Source organism: Rhinoderma darwinii, chromosome 5 (genome assembly GCF_050947455.1).
Source record: "Rhinoderma darwinii isolate aRhiDar2 chromosome 5, aRhiDar2.hap1, whole genome shotgun sequence".
NCBI lineage: Eukaryota > Metazoa > Chordata > Amphibia > Anura > Rhinodermatidae > Rhinoderma > Rhinoderma darwinii.
The window spans coordinates 306,183,628-306,203,672 of NC_134691.1; the positions used below are offsets into that span (position 1 = coordinate 306,183,628).

General features: G+C 35.9%; 1 protein-coding gene across 1 annotated transcript in view; it reads right to left on the bottom strand.

The window, feature by feature from the left end:
- Nucleotides 1-884: 884 nt before the first annotated feature.
- PTPRN2 (protein tyrosine phosphatase receptor type N2) overlaps nt 885-20,045 on the bottom strand; it is a 721,223-nt gene continuing 702,062 nt past the window's right edge. The window contains exons 20-23 of the mRNA XM_075827406.1: nt 14,865-14,918; nt 13,637-13,701; nt 6,147-6,220; nt 885-1,247 (exon numbers count right to left, since the gene is read on the bottom strand). Coding sequence (XP_075683521.1) covers nt 1,176-1,247; nt 6,147-6,220; nt 13,637-13,701; nt 14,865-14,918 — 265 coding nt within the window. The 3' untranslated portion in view covers nt 885-1,175. The remainder of the gene's footprint in view (nt 1,248-6,146; nt 6,221-13,636; nt 13,702-14,864; nt 14,919-20,045) is intronic.

Here is a 20,045-nt window from a genome sequence, read left to right on the forward strand (position 1 = left end):
CAGTTGCCTGAACCAATGATGAAATAGGAGGTGTGTCATAGACTACCTCAGGATCCCTGTAGGCACTGTAGCTAAGTTGTAGTCACAGATCACAGCACTGCCCTAATAGGGATATGCCAAAAAGCAGCATAGCACCAACAAAGGAGGAAAATAAATATCAGGTAAGCATCCCCTAGATACTGACTTACAGATAATTTTTGAGCTCACGACTAGACATCCCTTTTATATTCTCATAGCAACCATGGTGATTGAAGTTTGGCTCAGTAGTAGAGTGGAGGTATCCGTTGAATTACTCCAGTCTAAAAATGGCCTAATACTGCTCCTAAGTTCAAGTGTGCGGCAGTAAACAGGTAGGAGTTTTTATACTTGACTGGAGTTGCACTATTATAAAATGTTTTTAACTTTTCTTAGAATTGCTTATCTTCATTGCATAAATCTGAATATAAGAACATCAAATATTTTTTTTTTACATTTTGTTCTGAACAGATGCAGTTTAATGTCTGGTAAATTGAAGTAATTTCAGAGTCGATTTATACATTTGATAACTGCTAGTCTACTTATGCCACGTGATATTGCAGAAACAAGCAGAATAATTGACTTATTGATCAATGAAGTTTATTTAATAGAATGTTATAGGACAGTGGTCTGCAACCCGTTGATCTCTGGCTATTAAAAAACGACAACTTCAATATTGCCTGGCATGCTGGGAGTTGTAGTTTGACAACAGCGGGAGACCGACAGGTTGGAGACAACTGGTACAGGGAATAATGGAATTGGAAATGTGATGCAATGAATTACAGCACTCCTATTGTAGGTATGACAGTATGTGGTATGGGCAAAAGTAAAGGGAGGCTTCAATAAGAAACAATAAACAATAACAATGGTGATGTTCAAGCAAGAAGCAAAGAAAAAAGACATTTTATTTTTCTCAAGCGAAAAGAAAAGACATAAGCAATTTTCGGACCAGGAAAGTTGTGTTTCGCTATATACTATCATTGGGCTGCTGTGAGCAAATGTCTCTCCCAGCAGGGAATAAAAATCTGGGCGCCTGTCTCTGTGCGGTTACTATACAAGACACACACCAGGTCACAATTTCCAACAACGTTTAAAGAGATTGATAGGAGAAGGGGGTTGAGGGAAGGATCCCTCGGGTAATCTTTAGATATGTCAAACACTTATTGTGGAAGGGCCTTTAGTATTGCGTTCACTTCCTCTGCCACGGCTGTCAGTGCAAACTCAAATTGCTCCTGGAAGAAAAAGAATATGATAAAATCAGTATTACAGGCCCTGACAATGCTATATCTGCTGGTTTTTAAGCAGTTGAAGTTACACTAGAGCCAGGAAAGAGAATTATAATCATCACAATATGCTCTTCAATCAACTACGAGATATTGCAGGACTCGCAATGAATGCAAAGAAGCCAATTATTAGTCATAAGACAATACATAATCTACAGAGGTGCCGAGATCCGCAAATGAATTGCAGTCATGAACGAAATACAAGAATTCTTCATGCTTTAGTTTCACATAACCATATTTTCAGAAATAAATTTAAATTGATGTCACTCTAAAGCGGGCCATACAAATAACCTAGCTGTCGGTTTAACCCTCAATCGGACAATAGCTATCTCCCCCAGCGCTTATCTTCAATGGAACAAATATTAAAATCTAACTTGCCCAATCCTTCTTTCCCCTATACACATTAGACTGTTCGGCCGACATTGTTTAGGTTCTCCCGACGAAGGAGTAAGAGTAATTGCAAAAATTTGAGCTCTTTTATATCTGTTAAATGATAATAAAATGATTTATATAGTAACCACTAGTCATTGACTTCTGGGAATCTATTACCGGTATTCTGTGGACCGCCTCTTTAGATGCAAGAGACAAAGGAGGGATGGTGACATCTCATTGTGATACACTTTAACCAAATATTGGATCTTGTCAGTGCAACTATTTGTTTTTCGAATGTCCATAACTTTAAATTACTACACTATTAGGCACAGGCTTTTCCTCTTTTTGTTTCCTCTGATCAAAATTAACCCGTATGGCCAGATTATATGTGTGAAGGCAATCCCCAGGCAATTTTTTCTCTTTTTCTAAAATTTTGTATATGTTTATGAGGATCAAGAACGCATGTCTGTTAACATCTAGTCTGTCAACTTCTAGGCTATTAATGTTAGTATTATAGCTATACACAAATGGAGACCTGTCCATCAAGTTGAGCAGCCAGAGGGGATCCGCCCTGTGGACACTTCTCCCTGAGCCTGGCTCTTAACGCTGGCTATGAGCCAGTGTTAAAACCACGCTTTCTATGAAATGCCAGAGCGCTTTGGAGTAAATCAAAGTTGAGTGGAATCAGGTCACCGGTCACTAAATCATGCTGCCCGCAGTTAGTGCAGGACAGGTTCCCTTTAAGTTCCACTAGGATTATAATTTGTAAGAGCTCTCTTTTCCATGGTCTACTACTGTATGTACCAATCCACTTCTTACACAGCTCACTGTGTCAGGCCATCATAGCTTTACTATGTGAGAAATCTCTTCTTCACCTAGCCCTTATATGCTACATTACGCATTCCTCAGCTCTTCTACGTGCATTACCATTTCCTACACCCAACGAGAGGAAGGTAGTCAGAAGACCCCAGTTTTGGACCATGGAATGTTTGGTATTTAATTTCACATCTCTTCAGAGGGTCAGGACAGTGGATGTGTTGTTCGAAAAAGGCAAAGTGATGTTAGAAACAACTATCAGTCAGAGTAGGAGACAAGAAAGAAGCAGAAAGAATGGGAAGTTTACCATGAAACACGCCGATAACTGTAATTAGCAGCGCAATATAAAGTACACAAATGTTCTTATTTATGGAAGAGAAATATTGAAATGGGAAATCCTTTGCAATCCTTGAAAATAATAACAATATTTTAGGCCGGCTGTGAACACTATGTTATTGGTATAGTAATTTGGGTGGCTATTTGCCTGGGGACTTCTTCTAATTGGCATTTCTAACCTGATTTTTAATCCTAAGACTTAAAATAATCAAAAAGCCTACAATTTCTTATTTGTATTCTGCTGGCAAATAGTGAGGTTTGTTTAAATCCATCAAGTCTAATTCTCCTGAGAACACACAGCCCTGGCAAGTAATCAGATACTTATAATTTACCAGGCATTACCATGAGAGATTTGGGCAGTCTGGAAGCAGAATGAAAATGTGATTACCACGTAGCCGACAACATGACGGCCGTACATGGCATGTTTACAGAATATTTATATTTAATTGGCTTTTTTCGGTCCTTTTCATTTTTTTGTAGTTAATTAAAAGAAAAAATCATAATAAAGAAAAGGAACATTTTTTATTTAAACCATTGACAAACGGTCACAAAATAATTTTATTTGTCTCATGTTATTAAATGGGTTATCAGTTCATGTTTACTATTCAATTTAATTATCTGTGTCTGTACTGTGACAAAATTATCACATCCAACAAATAAAAATATATATTAGTCAATTAGCAAGAAGGATATTTCTGATTAATTTCCTCTGCCGGTAATTGCCACCATCAACAGCGTATGTTCCATAGAGGCCATGTAGCTGCGATGGGGCACCTGGAGATAGGGAGTCCTGCCCTGTTTGGTAACATAACTTATTTTGATGGATGGTCAGAACCAGTGCAGATATCCACCTTTGATAGGGTGTCACAAGATTGAAGAATCAACCCAAGGACCAAAGAAAGGAAATGGGGACAAACAAGCACCAAATTGTCCTGTCCAAGGAGTTCATGTGTGTGGTGGTGTCAATTAATACCAAATCTTTGCTATGGGGGCCCCATCTTCTCTATGTATGACCCTGGTCATCTGGTTTCTCTATGCATACTTCTAATCAACAGATAATTTCTTATTAGGAGCCATGTAAGTGTTTGTTAACCTAGTAATGTTTGATTAGTATGATTTTTCTATACCCCCTTAAAGAATAGGTCTACCGTCGAAACAATTTTTTATAGTTTATAGAAAGAATGTATTTACATGAATAACTTTGTACATACATTTGATTTCAGCGTGTACTACAGCCCTGAGCAGCATTCACAGTTTTGTAGACGCAAGAGCTGAAAACTCCCAGTATTGATTAGTGGATGAATGCCCGCACAGAATTACTCCGGTGATTTGTATTATATGAAATGCATTATTTATATCAGGTACTGTACAGTCATATGAAGTAGGAAATACTAACTGTTCCACTGTGCTATAGGAGCTCAGCTTAGCTGTTAGGGTAGTGTATGTTGGCAAGCTTGTCGACTGTTTCCAATGGCAACCAGTCGAATTGTATTTGTCTTTCTGGATTATAATACTGGCTATAACTCAGTATTAGTATGAGTAATGCAATGCATTTATAAATTTACTAACATTTTTATGTAAACTGTTAAATTGTGCTCAAAGGTTATTTCTTGAACACAAGTTGATTTTAAAATGTGTAAAAAAAAAAAAGGCTTATTTCTATGAGGTTTTGGTGAATGAAGTCTTAGATTGCCGGTAAGTAGATACTATGTCTGTGTCCCTACATTATTTTCACGAAATAAAATAAAAACTGAAAACTCACTCTGTGTCTAGTTTAGGATTGCTCTTCCTTCCCCCAAAATTGTACCTGTATGCTCCCTAAAACAAAACACCTTCCTGAAGTAGTATTATAAATTACCTAATCAAACGCATAAGTAAATGTTCCCTCTGCTGAATCCCGTAATATCACTCCAACTTTAGCTGAAGAGCCAGCCCCTTTAAGATATAACGTGTGTACTTTAAACATCGACTCATGGACCCCACAGATCAGTAGAATGAAGGGGCTGCTGACCTCTAACAGGCATCTTTGGTTTTGCTTCATTTGGTGACTTCCATAAGTGGAGCTTACAGAGCGATGTAAAGAAATATTCATGTGAAGTCAACAGATACCAAAGGGTCACAGCACCACCAGAGCTCCACAACCATTCATTCTAGCGACTTGTGGACTAAACAGCTCACAGAACCTCACCTATAATACTGTATAACGTGTCATTAAGTACATCTTATACAATTACATCACCTAAAAAAATAATACTATATATAGAAAACTGAACATTTTAGCTTTAAAAAGCCAAGCAGCAATGTTATCCACTAGATGTACAATCCATTACTACAGTGCTGAGTGTATTAATCTATGATCATGTCCAAGAAGCCATGTGCTTTGAGTCAATGACCTCTGATATGGTTGTTCGGACCCAGCTGGCAAGTTTCAGTAATGATGAAGCAAAGAGCTAGAGAGACATACGGAGAGGGACCAAGGACCACATGTGACTCCCAAGTTACTGGTATTGAAACATTTCTCAAGAGCAAACAGGCTTCTGAAATCTCTGCATAGTGATATATGTACTGGGGATTGGAGATCCTCCTCAATGCAAAGTGTTACGTTTTTGTCTATTTCACTTAAATAATATTTAAAATGTACAGTTTATTTATAACAAACCATAATTTCTGTGTCTCATACACTGTACTGGTCTATCTCTCCTCTACCAAAATGTATCAAACATATTTACAAAACTCTCTATAATTATCAAAACATTAAACCAGTCAAATTAAATATTTCTACATGCACTGGGCCCTTACTTGATTTTTATATTCTTTACTCTCTGTGCAGAAAAAATGTATAATGGATGAAAAGTTGAAATCTGATTCTTAGTTCACTAAAAGTGTATTTAATTATGATTTACTTGGTTGGGAAATTGACAACAATGTAGCATTTTTCATTATGAAACGCATTGCTTGTGCAGATAAAATACGATGGGAGCAGAGATACCCCGAATTAAAAAAAAGAGCATTCTAATTTCCTCTCTAGCTGCGAGTACATCCTGTATATTAGACCTTGATCTGAGCTCCTGATTAGCTCCAGGAAGGTTATTGTTTCCTTTGTATCTTATTTCATATTAATTGTTATAGACTTCTACCTCAACCCTCGGAGAATGAATATAAACAGAGAAAAGGAGCTCAGATAAATCTTTAGACCTGCTTACTTGAAACCCAGCTAGTCAGATGTGTGTTTAACTAGGTCAGAATCTGCGTTCCGTTTAACATAGAAACAATTACTGAGAAATCTTTAATATACTTTAGTCCCCCTGGTGTTATTGACAGTACCTTTGTCTGCACCATTCCTGGTCGCTGGTCTCTCAAGTGCTCCAGGGTAGCAGCAATATCAATCTCTTTAGCACCTGCAACAAACCACAAATTGGGCTGAGTTCTGAGCACAAGATAATTCATGTTGCATCTGTCAATCTCTTCCAAGCCAGTTCCCCTCGGACAACAGACCAATTGAAAAATATTAATTCATGCCTCAGCGGACGTGCCAGACAGATGCAATTGTGATGTTCATACAGAAAAAGAGGAGTATAGCTTTGATTATCATCAACACAGATAAAAAGGAGGACTCTTGAGAGAGGCCTGCCTATTGTGTGTTGAGACACGACAATCTCGCACATAAAAACCATTACCGTCTGCTGAAATAAAGGAACAATTGCCGCAATGTTGAAGAGTTTAAATGTGAATGGGTATCAAGACACATTCTCTATAGTCAAAGCTTTAAAGGCTATGTAAACCTTTGAGCACACTATTTTATATATATATTTCTATGTACATACATACATAGAAACATTGTATTAGAGGATTTTAGACATCTTTTTAATTGCTTTTTATTAAAAAAGAATTACTTTTTGAGATAGAGCTCCTAAGTATCCTAGATACATAGAAGCTGTATTTTCAGCTCAAATCTGATTCCGTCGGGTCAGCGGTACTGACTGCTTCAGTGACTGCAGGTCCTGCGTGTCTCTGATCACATCCAAGTCATGCCTCAACATCTAATTTTTTAATAAAAAATGAAAAATTGTCTAAAATCCTCTTATACATTGTTTTATAAATATAAACGAAAAATACAAAAAATGTGCTCAAAGGTTTACATAGCCTCTAAGGATGTTGGATGATAAAAGGGTAGCGAAAGGAGTCAGTATCAATATTGTTGACATTGAAATTAAAGCACTCATTCAATAATAACAGCCAATACCTAACACTATACAAAGCATGTAGGAGCTTCAAAGGGAGGGGATGGACAATCAAATCAATAAAGCCAAATTCAACCCCCCCCCTCTCCTATCTTTATAGGCACTTCTAAGCCTAATATCATATCATTCTCTTTAATAGTATATAAAATTATCAGTATTGCCCAGGGAGCGTCAGGTCAGTAAACACAGACGTGTGGATGAAGTCATTATGGAAAATTCTTTACCTGGACTCAAAAGTAGATGAGATGCTTAACAAGAAATTGGACCTTCGCTATAATTATTGAATTATGTTCTTAAGTCAGACAAAAATAGTATTGACAACTAAAAAATTTACATGGACTCAATTACCATCAAATACAGCATATTTAAAATTATTATCAAAATCGGGGCCCTGTGCAGTAACTTCTATTGACTCCCCCTTCTTATGCTGTAATGTATAGTATAGTGCCCAAATAATACATTCATGAAGTGCCCAAATGACATTGCTAGAAAGTGTCCAAAAAACATTGGTCAGTCAATAAACTAGGAAATGAAGCTGCATCCTGAGCATCTCCTTTCCATATGTTTTGACACAAGTGTGGGATCAGGGGTTCAAGCTTCCAGGGCCAAGGCCATCAAGGCCAGTTGTGCCCCCTTGAGTAATGACAGGCTATGAACCCCTAAGGCCGGCCCTGATCAAAATCAATGTTTTAGTCAGCCAAACCACACCTGGGTTCTAGAATGGGCATAAATACATCAAACCCCATGAACTTAAATGTTTTTATTATATCCATACATCATTTATTTAGAACATTAAATCTAGAGATAATTAACTTGTTTGACTTTATTTGCAGATTACTCGGTTTATAAACTACGATGCAAGAATAGTTTTACCTATTATTGTCTTAAATTCGGCAAAAGAAAATAAAAAAACCAAGTAATTCTAATGGCTGGCAAACTGCAAACTGATTTAAGGATCAGGTAAAATGTGTTTATTTTAACGGAGGGAATGTCATTCATGGCTCCAGCTATAAAGGAAAGAGTAGACATGAAAAAATACAAAAATTCATACTTCAAGATGTATGAAGTATAAACTTTTTTTTAAACTTTTTTTCATTTTGTATTTTTGAAGGGGAAAAAATAACAAGGGTTTTTTGTATTATGTTGCTCTAATTTTTGAGAGAAAGCTGTGTATGTGTGGACTGTCAATCTCATCTTTCTACATATTTCCCTATGGGAAAACTGGCTGAAAATGACAGTAAATCCACGGAGGCATTGATAGCAATTCAATGATTACTTGTAATGCTGACCTGATAACACTTGCTAACAGAAATCTCAAACATGAAACAATATACTTATATGGGAGGATAAAAAATTTGAAAGGCAGAATATATACATATATATATATATATATATATATATATATATATATATATATATATATATACACACACACACAGTCTTTATCTTCTGGGATTGGATATATATATATATATATATATATATATATATATATATATGTGTGTGTGTGTGTGTGTGTGCGCGTGTATTGCTTGTGATAAACTGGAGTATACAGTGCAATAAAGAAAGCTGTGTGATTACTCAAAGAACAAGGTCATCTTAGAGATTTTCTTCTTTCCCACTCCAAACCTGTTTTCTCCATTATCACTTAGATTTTAAACCACATTATTGTCGGCTTCCCCATATACTAAGCATTGGAACAAGAACACAAATCATACTGTTTTCTTTTTTGTTTGTTATTTTATATTGTGAAACTCATTTTTAAAGAATGAAGGCCTTAATCCATAAAGGCTTCTATTTTTTTTTAAAGAAATACTCATAGATGCAAGGGTTACAGCTGGGCCCAGATTGAAAATGCACTTACATTTTATGTGTACAACTGAAGGACTCTGAAGTTAGAGCTCGCACTTAATATAAAAGCTTTGGAAAACGGCATTCTTTGGTACTTGTACAATTCATTCTTTAAGAAAAGGAAATGGAAAGAAAGATTTCATGTCCAAGGCTTCAAGGCCTTTGATCATTTTGATGAACACTAGATTCTGAACCTGGGCCTCAAACTTCTCAGGCCAGACAAAGAAGACATAGGCCTCACAGACCGGGCCTAGATTCCTGTCAGAACAAAACCTTTGGCTGCCTCACAGTGTGACAGCCTGGGAAAGGCCCACCTCAGCAGGGTTGAAATGCCCGCGTTGCCCTTTGATCTTTCAGTTAAACTACAGCCTAAGCAACAGGTCAGCGGATTGCAAATTGCACACCCCATTGGCAGAGGGGAGTAGGTCAAACACAAAATGGCGGTCACCAATCTGAGAAAGCCCTGTGACTCCATTCTTCAGCCAGTTTCACATGACTTGTCTTCTATTGTGCTGGACTAAGCACACACTTAAAATGGAATTTGACATTACATGCTAGAATGGAGTCAATAAATGACATTCTTTAGTGCTCATGCAACAAAGTCAACCTAAGTGACTGAAAGACTGAAGCTAGAAAAATCCCACTCATTTACTTTTGTATAGATATAAATAGTATATATTGTAAGTCTTGTCTTTTTTTCCTCCACATCTTGTCACAATGGGCCTGAAACTAATTTGGCTAATGTTTAAAAGATGTTGCTATGCCCATTGTTACAGCCTTTACCACTCTTACAGTCAATAATTTTATTCTCTCGTAATGGACAAGTTTATGCCTTTGTCATTGCTGAGCTATTTAAGGGGCAAGCCAAAAGAATTGTAACTATTTAGGTTTCTTTTTGGCATTCTTACAAAGTACAGAAATATTTGCAGTAAGAGAACTATCAATTAAAACAACTTACTGGGAAAAGAGATTACCAGCATACAGTGCAAAGTCTGACATACTTGCAATTGATTTGTTATCTCTCGTTAAGTGCATTGGATTTTAATTATTTTTTTTTTTTTAAAGTTACGCTTATGCAAATTTTTATTTTAATGTTTTCGAATGGAACAAACTTTAGGCAGACTCATGCACTATGTATTACAGACCATAGGCACTCCGTCTGCAGCTGTATGGTGCCTTCACAAAGCATGCGATGCAACAACTGTTGCATGACCTAGGTGTTTTAGTCTACTTTCAACTATACAGATATATTAGGGAAGATTACGGATTACTGATGTGATGACTCATAATGTCGCATCAAGTTTTAGACCTATTTATAAAGAAACTTCACCAAGAACAGATGTTCGTGCCTCAAAAAAAAAGGGGGCATGTCTTAGTGAAAAGGAGTGTGAACTAAAATGCCCCAACGTATGCCAAAATTAAGCCGTTCATTGAACCTACCAAGAGGTGGTGTAAGGAAGATAAAAGTGTTCAACGTGTCAAAAGATGCGCCAAATTTATCAGACAGCTACTGACTGCCTGGTTTAAGTTTACACTGTTTAAATCTTAGGCAGAATTTGTAAATCTGCCACATTATTTACAGGGTACAAAATTCCTTATTGGTTAGCACTAAAATCCTGTAGCACTTCAACCATGAGTCTGACCAGACAAATTTCCACCTGTAGTTTTGGTTTTCTTATTCATGTAGGTTTCCTTATAATACTTTTTGTTTCTTCCACACTCCAAACACATACTCAGATTTATTGGTGTCTTTTCAAACTGGCCCTAGTGTGCTCGAGAAATGAATACCAGATTTTGTGTACCACTGAAGAAGAGCCTATGTGAATGAACATGTACTGTGTACAGTGCTATGGTATGTTTGTACTATATAAATAGTGGATAATAGGTTAAATACAGAGGATTAAGCAATACTATCCCATGGCTGAAGGTCTGGATTTGTGGAAAAGCCGTCATAAGTGGTGATGTGACAATGTATAGCTTTGTTTACTACGCCTATGAGCACAGACGGATGACTATTTCCATTGTTGGTAATAGTACAGGGTGGGCCATTTATATGGATACACCTAAATAAAATGGGAATGGTTGGTGATATTAACTTCCTGTTTGTGGCACATTAGTATATGGGAGGGGGGAAACTTTTCAAGCTGGGTGTTGACCATGGTGGCCATTTTGAAGTTGGCCATTTTGTATCCAACTTTAGTATTTTCAATGGGAAGAGGGTCATGTGACACATCAAACTTATCGAGAATTTCACAAGAAAAACAATGGTGTGCTTGGTTTTAACGTTACTTTATTCTTTCATGAGTTATTTACACGTTTCTGACCACTTATAAAATGTGCTCAAAGTGCTGCCCATTGTGTTGGATTGTCAATGCAACCCTCTTCTCCCACTCTTCACACACTGATAGCAACACCGCAGAAGAAATGCCTCCCGATCTGACCCCCTTAGACTTTTATCTTTGGGGTCATCTGAAGGCAATTGTCTATGCTGTGAAGATACGAGATGTGCAGCAACTGAAACTACGGATACTGGAAGCCTGTGCTAGCATTTCTTCTGCGGTGTTGCTATCAGTGTGTGAAGAGTGGGAGAAGAGGGTTGCATTGACAATCCAACACAATGGGCAGCACTTTGAACACATTTTATAAGTGGTCAGAAACTTGTAAATAACTCATTAAAGAATAAAGTAACGTTAAAACCAAGCACACCATTGTTTTTCTTGTGAAATTCTCGATAAGTTTGATGTGTCACATGACCCTCTTCCCATTGAAAAAACTAAAGTTGGATACAAAATGGCCGACTTCAAAATGGCCACCATGGTCAACACCCAGCTTGAAAAGTTTCCCCCCTCCCATATACTAATGTGCCACAAACAGGAAGTTAATATCACTAACCATTCCCATTTTATTTAGGTGTATCCATATAAATGGCCCACCCTGTATATTTATGCATTTCTTTATAAAGGAGTATTCCAAGATCCGCAACCCCCCCCCCCAAAAAAAAAGCAGATAAATCTATTTTCCCTACTGCAGGCAACCTGCGGACACTATTCCACCACAAAAAACACTTCTTACCGTTTCTCGGCTCACATTGTGCACAGTTTGTTTACATCGATTTCAGAGCATTTTTGTTTTCTCAACTTCCTCAACTACATTTCCCAGCATGCCTTGCACATTCATTAGGCCCCTCCCTCGTGTTCAATGTCTGTTACATACAGAAAATAACAGAAAAACGTGCATACATGGACCCCACAGTGAAAGAAGACGCTCACATAAAGCCACCAATAAACGTGCCACATACTGGTCTAGGACTATTGGCTCCTAGACCATGTGATTATAGGGCACACCACTGGAGGATGCAGAAAATGTGACATCACAAGTCACTTGACAAGCGGGGAGAGCAGGGACGGAGGCACTTCTGGAATTGTAAGTGAATTCGAACTTTGGTGTGGCGGAGACTGTAAAATCAGTGGACATATAAACATTTTATTTGGAAAACCCCTTTAATTGTTAAATTGCGTGTTATGTAAGAGGAGTAAAACATTAAATGCTCTAATAACCAAACATACAAGTTTTGTGCTTGAAATGGTCTGAGACCAGGAGAGGATCCTAAAGAGAAGTAGAGTTTTAGCCAGAAATACAACCGAACCAAAACTGCACTGTGGGAAATGCACCTAGTGAGATTTAGATGTAATAGGGCTGCACATAAACCTGGCTGTGTTCAGTCATCTGAATCTTATGAAAAATTACATTTGGCGAGATGGTTTACTGAGTAACTAGGGGGTCTGTTACTTTTCCCTATGCTAAGATACCGACAATCCCCCAAAAGGGTTTATGTTAATTTACTTCCACAAAGGGGCATTTTGTCTGCATTGGGGGCGTTCCAGACAAGATGGGGTGAGGCTTAAAATGTCCTGTGATTTATATTTTAATTATGGGTGATAAAAGTATTGTTAAATAAATACTTCCATGCTTCTTAAACTGTGTTTACTGTGCGTGGCATAATGAAGGGGCAAATATATTTTTTGTATCTCACTATATCACATCTACATACTCGTGTCTGTATATTCTTCTGTAGCACTCAATGAACATCACAATTTAGGAAAATCAAAACCTCTTTATCTCACAAGAGTGTGGATGCTTCACTAATGGAGGAGGTGCATGACACAAGCATGTTCTCTTTGAATCCCTGTGTCATGCACCACCCCCTCAAACCCTTCGATTAGGGATAACATAGTGTCGAAATTTTGACAGTTTACAGTTTGCTGTCGCTGCTGGTTTGAGCTCATGGGTTACTATACTTTGCATTTCCACATTTAATCATTATTTAGATACAATCCAAACATGAGATAACTATTAAAAGTTATATATAATTTTTTTGTTCTAATTCTTCAGCGATGTAAGTGTATAACATGGCAAAAGTCCTTCATCACATTGTTATGTAATTGAAACCATGCCATGTAATATATATATATATATATATATATATATATATATATATTTATTTTTTTATTTTTTTATTTTATTATTTAATACCATTATTTCATTAATCACTTAGCTTCAATGCCCAAAACAACTGTTTTCCCTTCCCCACAGTGCACTAATAAAATAAAAGGGAAATCTGTTCATCTATAGTATAACAGCCACCGCTGATCACCGTACCCTGTTTCCATAGCAACTGCATACATATAGCAGGAACAAGGTGGTCGGTCTTTTGAAGCTCACCTTTAGCCATTTTATTGAGTACCATGTCAATCAGGATATAGGTCCCATTTCTCCCTGCACCATCGCTGTGAATAACAAGAGAATTTTGTTAGCATTTCCATGGTGAAAAGCAACAAAGTCAAGGGGGCGTTGCTCCCCTATTAATTTTATTGTTAATAAAGTATGGGTGAAGCTGAACGAAAGGAGATTTAAAGGAGGGGGTGGAAACATAAAGCATAAAATATAAAAAAACATAAAAAAGCCTTTAATCAACACAAGCTGTTCAGTTGGGATTAACTATTGTTCCATATAGCTAGTTTCTGTAACAAAAAGAAAGAAAATCATAAAAAAGGTTCTTTATGGGAAGAATCTGGTTACAATGTAAATAAACTCCAGAAGAAGAAAGTGCGGTAAAATACTATTTAAGTTATAACAGCGGCGACAGCAGCAGAGGGGTTTCTGTAGGAATTAATTCATTCCTTTCACTTGTGAATTAATGCACTGTGCTCTGTGTACATGCATTCAGGGGGGTAAATGCCGACTTAATACAGGCAAGTTCTCTATCAAATAATATGGTGTTTGAGCGAGAAATAAAATTACCACATTTTTTTAATAGCACATTTTAATCTTTAGAGAAATCTGCGACATGCCAATGCATGAAATAACATTTTTAATAGATGTTTAATTTTAAAACATTCTTGTATAATATTACGCAACAAAATTATGATAAAAGCAATACAATAACTAGAAAATTCTGTATGCTACAGATAATATATAATATATTAAGAGGTAGTATTTTTTTTATGGAATTGCAGTAATATAATTGTCTAATTGACCCGACAGATGTTCGCGCTCATGCGCACGACCGTATTACTGCTCTGTACAATTTCCGAGTTGCTACGGAGCTATAATATGGCACCTATGAAAGTCTATGGGGCCATTCTGTATCTTAGTATGCCTCCGATTTGTTCGAAAGCATACTAAGATCTTTCGGTCGGATTCTGAGTGAATACAAGAGAAAAATATCTGGCATAGTCCATCAGATGCCGTATTATGGAGATATCTTCTCAGAGGTGTTGCTTCTAGGGTAGAATAGCTTTGTAATACAGAGCCACCATATGGCAGGACACAAAGTGCCTATAGTTCCGCAGTACGGAGCTGTAGGAACTTCGTATTCCTCCATACAGATTTTGTCTGGATGAGACCTAACTCTTTTGAATGCTTGAGCAGCTCAGGGAGCAATACTTACCTGCAGTGAACTATTACAGGACAGGAACGCCCCTTGTAACACTTGTTAACTTTCCTATAATAAAGAAGACAAAACTTATTAGCTTTCGCAATCTCCATTCACAGCAATATATAATAATTTCAATAAAGCAAAGGATTGGAGCAGCACTGTGAACAAATGCCTGACTAGGCTGGTGCAAGGCTTCAAAAATAAAGGAGTGACCTCTCCTTATGTGTTGGATATCCAAAAAAGAGAGCGTGAAGCAGCACTCAAATAAAGTGAATTTATTCATCCAACATGGAACCACAACGTTTCACCTCCTCTATGAAGACATTTTCAAGTGGAAAATCAAAATGCCTTCATAGAGGAGGTGAAACGTTGTGGTTCCATGTTGGATAAATAAATTCACTTTATTTGAGTGCTGCTTCACGTTCTCTTTTTTGGATAATAATTTAAATACATATCCAATCATGCTTGTAGACTACAAAAGGCTGTTACGAATACAAAAAAAAATTGTTAAAATAATAGAATTTCAACAAATTCCTCTTGTAAATTAAAAAAAAACACGGTTGGTCGTAAAACAATAGGAAAAATCATGACTTGAAAATTGCTTGAAATTTATCTCCACTTTTAAAACCCCCCAGAATATATGGAAATTAGTGGATTACACCTACACGAGGCCATTCTTTAATTATCAGTATTCAGCCAGATGTGTAGCGGAACAATCTTCACACTTTTGTTATATTGTTACATTTTCAAATGTTAAAAATATTTTCTTAAAGTTATACATTTTAATTATTAGAAGCATTCGACTACTTCATAATCATATAATATATCATATATTGTATACACACTTTTCTTTTAGATACCATAGTATTATTGGCTGCATATAACAAATGCTTAGTATATTTATTTTTCTATCACAAGAATATGATCCAAACATTCTTGAAAAATCTGAATACACTATATTTCTGTATTTATCAAAATCTCCATCTCTTAACAGCCAAGATAATTAATACAAAAAGATAATAGTAACAATTGTATAAAAAGGCTATGCTAACAAAAAGTTATATAAAATACTACAACCAGAAATTGTTGAGAGTGCTAGAGGGAGATAAATAGAGAAAGAGAAGGTAGAAAAATGGAAAGACAGAGGTAAAAATATGAGAGGGAGTAAAGGTAGAAATCAGATAAGTGAAGGGGAAAATAGGAAGAAAAAGGGAGTGGGGGGATTATTCCAAATTAAGTTGAGGGCAGAAATTCTAGGCAAGGTTGAGATGTAATTTATTTTAGATTTTGGTACTACAGTATATTGCATTTAAAATGTGAATTCACACATCCTATGCATAGATAATATTAGAAATAAATGGAAGTAATAACTAGTTAGGTCAAAAGTAAAAGAAATATATAAAAAAAAAGACATTTTATCTAAGAATAATAATAAGGCAAATCTTTAACTCATTTTTTTTAGTTATCTCACACAAATCAGCTTCTCAGACTTTTCTATTTGTGTGTGAGGGAACCGTAGAAATACTCATTTGGCGGCAACAAGAAATAATGCTTTGTGTCTGGTGAATTGCTGAGAAGCTTAGTCTCAGCTCACACAAATAAACCGAAGATTTGGAACACAGAGATCTTGATCTACTTTATAGGTAGGAGTAAAAAGAAAAGAAAAGGTGTCTGACTGCTTCATCATTGATATGACAGTGCTGGACGGATTGTTGGGCGAGACCCACTGTGCAGTCACAAGAAATTTAATGAGCAGTTTTGTCATGATTTTTTTCAAATACCATCCAGAATGATGAATCCTGTAGTTATTTTATCTAATGTAAGTTCATGGACAAGTTGGGAATTGTAAATTAAATAATTGTATAGGGTATATATTAGACAACACTGTGTTTCAGTCTGTAAGAGATAAGAAGAATTATTGACAGGGATATCATAAATTGTAAATCAAGATGCATTTCCGCTTGTTTTAGGTAAGTACTAAATCCAAATATTCTTCTCTAGAAGCAAAGCTTGCAGTATGGGCACATAGATTACATGGCCTAATAAGATGTTGCCATTTTATATTTGCTAAACTTTTTATATCTTTCCTGTTATTTAATAGGAATGATCCTACAGATGCCAACAGAGCCTAAGGAGTACGTCAGATTCTTTAACACAACTTGTGGCCATTACAGAGCTAGCTAGGCATCTCCTGAATCATTTTGGGAAACTGCCTAGCAATAGACTCTACCATCAGAGGTAACCAGGCTGGTTATAGAAGTGCTGGTAAAATGCATTGCTGATAATAAACAGGACCTCCACCAAATGCACCCCTTACATTATGGAAGAAAAGAAGGTCGCCAGTTTCTAATGCTGCAATGGGGATTATTTGATCGTTTTTTTTCCTCAAAGTTCAATATGGGTGAAGAAAAAAAGGATGAATGAGAAGAGATACACTGTCTAACTGATTTTTTGTATTTTAGAAATTTAGGAAAAGTAATGTTATGTTGGAAGAATATTCAAAAATGTTGGCAACTGTGAAATGCGGAAATTTCTTCATTTTTCATGTTTGGCACATATCATCCAATGACTTTAATCAAACCAGAAAGAGATAACTCACTCGTTACTAGGGATCTCTGATTTTAAACCAAAAACAAATATAATTTTTTTGGAATGCTCAATGATTCCAATATGTCTACAACTGAAAACAGTGATTTTATATTTTTATTATTATTATTATTATTATTATTATTATTATTATTATTTTGGGATGCTCAATGCCTCCAATATGCCCACATCCCAAAAAAAGTGATTTTATATTATTATTATTATTTTTTTTTTTATTATTTATTTACAGAATCTTTGTTTTTTGCTTTTGTTTTGTAACTAAAACTGTTTAACATAAAATTGCACATTATAAAGTAAACAATATTAAAGGTGGTCACAGAAATATCAATAGTTGAGTTGTTCTGGGTCTGATCAAAAATATCCTCAGCTACTAGTGATCAAATTTGCAGGGTTTTTATTAGTTGTTTAGAATTTATTACATTTTAAACCACCGAAACAAACTCTCCATGAGAAAATCATTTTAATAATTCTAAATTCTAAAAATAAATTTGCACGTTTAATATGCTTCAATATCAGAATTTGGAATTAAAAAATTTAGCACAATACTAATAAATGAAAAAGTTGCGATACATTTAAGGGCCATAAAAAAATTCCAAATCAGAAAAAAATGAAGCAGTTAAATAAATTCAGTAAGCCATGAAGTCAAACCTACCTTTAAAATATATATTTTGACATATATAAAATTTTGACATAAAATATGGCAGACAATATTATAAAAAAACATTAACTTAAATTATTATAAAGCATAACAGATAATACAACATAGTATTTTCATAAAGAATCATTATTACAGTACATATGTAACAATTACACATGTATATATTGTCATATGTAATATAATATATGATGTACAATCACCTTAGCATTCGGTGTGAACATGATTTTAGGTCAATACTTTGTCATGAATTCAAAATAATTAAGGGTTAATTGCTCCAGGCTAAGTAAATCTATAACCAAGCATTTCATTCCGTCAGTGCAAAAATGATAACCACAAGCAGGCCGTTCACCGCAGCACATGTATTATTAATGTGAATACAAACACGAGAGAGGAACGGAGAGAGAATGATTAGTGATACAAACCAAACCCTTAGTTCAATGAATGAAAAGAAACTCGTCATGCAAACCGTCAGCAAGCAAAGGTCAAAGGTCGTTAGAGGCACAGAAAAGGGGCTTCCATATTGTCCCCGCAGCAGAGTGACAGTTTCCAATGATCACTTTTGTGACTATGCAACTGGGCTCATATTACTAGCTGCAACATCACAAAAATGACACTGGCAACTGCTATTTAGCTGGCAAAATAAGAATTTAACCATTTTCAAAATGAGCGGTTGTTAGTAAATGCCAATGTGTGTACAGCAAGAAAAAATAAAATGTTGATTTTTTTTATTATTGTTATTTGGTGTTATTATCCAAAGGTGAAGCAAGTGATCGTAGCTCTTAGTGTGTTTGCTTTGCGCACAACGGTAGGGAACAGATTACCAAACTGGTCAATATTAGCTCTGTTTAACTGTACAAAGCAGATGCCAAGGTGACCTTTGTTGTGAGGTTTCTATATAACTTACATAAATTGACAATTGGTTTTCTTCGAATGACATAGTAATAACAAGAAATTGACAAAAGAAATTACATTACAATTTGTTCAGCATTCTGATTGTGATTTCACATTAGTAACAATTACATTCATTAGTGCAAAACATTTTGACATTTTTTAATTGAAATAAACAAAAATTGATTGCAAATTGAAATAATTTAAGAAAAATCTGTGAAATAAAAGTCACTGTCCAGAAACAAAGCACAGGCCCGTGAGCATTAAGCGACTTGTACTCTCCCCTTTTGCTCTTGGCAACTCCTGATTTTACTAAACAGAACAAAAAAAACGGAAAAAAAACCCAATACAAATGCAGGTGACACTAGACTTGAAAATAGCAGCATGCTAGGGACAATTTTTAATATAATTTCTTTTTCATATGTATCAATAAAAGGTATGTCAGGAAGTATGCCTTAGCGTCCTGTTTCTCTCTGGTATCATCCATATCTATTTTTGGACAATTATTTTAAACAGGCCATTTACCCTACAATAGGGACACCCTTCACATTGTAGTGATGCAACCCAATCCACAATAGATTTGGCCAACATATCTAATGGAAAAATCTGAGGGATTCCCAGCATAATATAAAATTTAAGGGTCACGTACATTCAGCAATGCAGACTTTAAATAACTTTTCCAACCCCTTATAAAATATTCAGCATGTGTAGCTGCTCATATATATGATGGCCCACCAAATCATTGATAGGTGTATGGGCAACTCTATATGAGCTATTTCACATGTAATCTGCCGTTACATAGTAAAGATAGTATAGAAAGATACAGCCCAGACATTTTGATATTTTCTCTCACTAGGAAATAGTACTAACGACAGTGACATTTTCAGCTACTTAAGGAAAACAGCATGCACCTCTAATACGTGTCATGGGGCCCGTGGGTAATGAAACTGTCACTGTGCCTGCTGAGGATGGTGTGTACCCACTGTGTCACCACGGTATTTGACGTGGGGCTAAACCAGGGAGCAGAGTCTAACCCCAGA